Below are 1,103 nucleotides of genomic sequence, written 5' to 3'. Positions count from 1 at the left end.
CTCCCCCCGCCACCCCCCTGCTGCTCTCCCCTTTGGGAAAGCCGGGACAGCGGGCTGTGGGACTGACAAATCTGGGTGGGCTGCTCCTGGGCACCCTCCCCGTGCCCCCTCCCTGGCTGCCGTGGCTCTGAGCCCCTCGGGCAGCCCCAGAGCAGCCCGTGGGCTGTGACTGGGGGGCCGGGACAGCCACGAGCTGTGGGTGCTGTGTCTGGGTGCTGCTGGAGGGACATGGATCCCTGCACTGCAGCCTTGCCCCAGCCCCATGTTTCCCCTGGGCAGTGGGGTGTAGGAGGAAGGCTCCTGGGCTCAGGAATGCTGCCTGGCTCCCTCCCCTGCGTGTGGGACACTCCTCAGTGGGTTTCCTGGGACCCTCTGCAGAGCAGCCATGTCCCTACAAAGTCTGAGGTGTAGGTGGCCCCATCTGCCCTGTGCTCTCCAGCATGGATACTGAGAATTGACTCGGCTCCTCTCTCCTCCCCTTTCTGCTGACAGAAGCACAAGGATCCTTAGAAGATGGGTGACTGGGGTTTCCTGGAGAAACTGCTGGACCAAGTCCAGGAGCACTCGACGGTAATTGGGAAGATCTGGCTCACCGTGCTCTTCATCTTCCGCATCCTCATCCTCAGCTTGGCGGGGGAGTCCGTCTGGGGGGACGAGCAGTCAGACTTCGTGTGCAACACCAAGCAGCCAGGCTGCACCAACGTCTGCTACGACAAAGCCTTCCCCATCTCCCACATCCGCTACTGGGTGCTGCAGTTCCTCTTCGTCAGCACCCCGACCCTGGTTTACCTCGGCCACGTCGTCTATCTCTCCAGGAAGGAGGAGAAGCTGAAGCAACAGGAGAGTGAGCTTCGGGCTACCCTCAGCAAGGACCCGAAGATCGAGCAGGCTCTGGCAGCCGTGGAGAAGAAGATGTCCAAGATCTACATGACAGAAGATGGGCGCCTCAAGATCCGTGGGGCACTGATGTGGACGTACATCATCAGTGTGATCTGCAAGAGCATCTTCGAGGCTGGCTTCCTCCTCGGCCAGTGGTACCTGTACGGCTTCTCCATGGTGGCCCGCTACGTCTGCGAGAGGGACCCCTGCCCCCATCAGGTGGA

General features: G+C 61.7%; 1 protein-coding gene across 1 annotated transcript in view; it reads left to right on the top strand.

Annotated features, from left to right (window-relative positions):
* Positions 1-497: 497 nt before the first annotated feature.
* GJA4 (gap junction protein, alpha 4, 37kDa) overlaps positions 498-1,103 on the top strand; it is a gene marked incomplete at its 3' end in the record, with an annotated part of 1,097 nt that continues 491 nt past the window's right edge. The window contains exon 1 of the mRNA XM_008937991.1: positions 498-1,100. Coding sequence (XP_008936239.1) covers positions 514-1,100 — 587 coding nt within the window. The remainder of the gene's footprint in view (positions 1,101-1,103) is intronic.

Source organism: Merops nubicus, unplaced genomic scaffold, assembly GCF_000691845.1.
Source record: "Merops nubicus isolate BGI_N331 unplaced genomic scaffold, ASM69184v1 scaffold27983, whole genome shotgun sequence".
NCBI classification, from domain to species: domain Eukaryota; kingdom Metazoa; phylum Chordata; class Aves; order Coraciiformes; family Meropidae; genus Merops; species Merops nubicus.
This window is presented reverse-complemented; position numbering and strand designations above follow the sequence as displayed.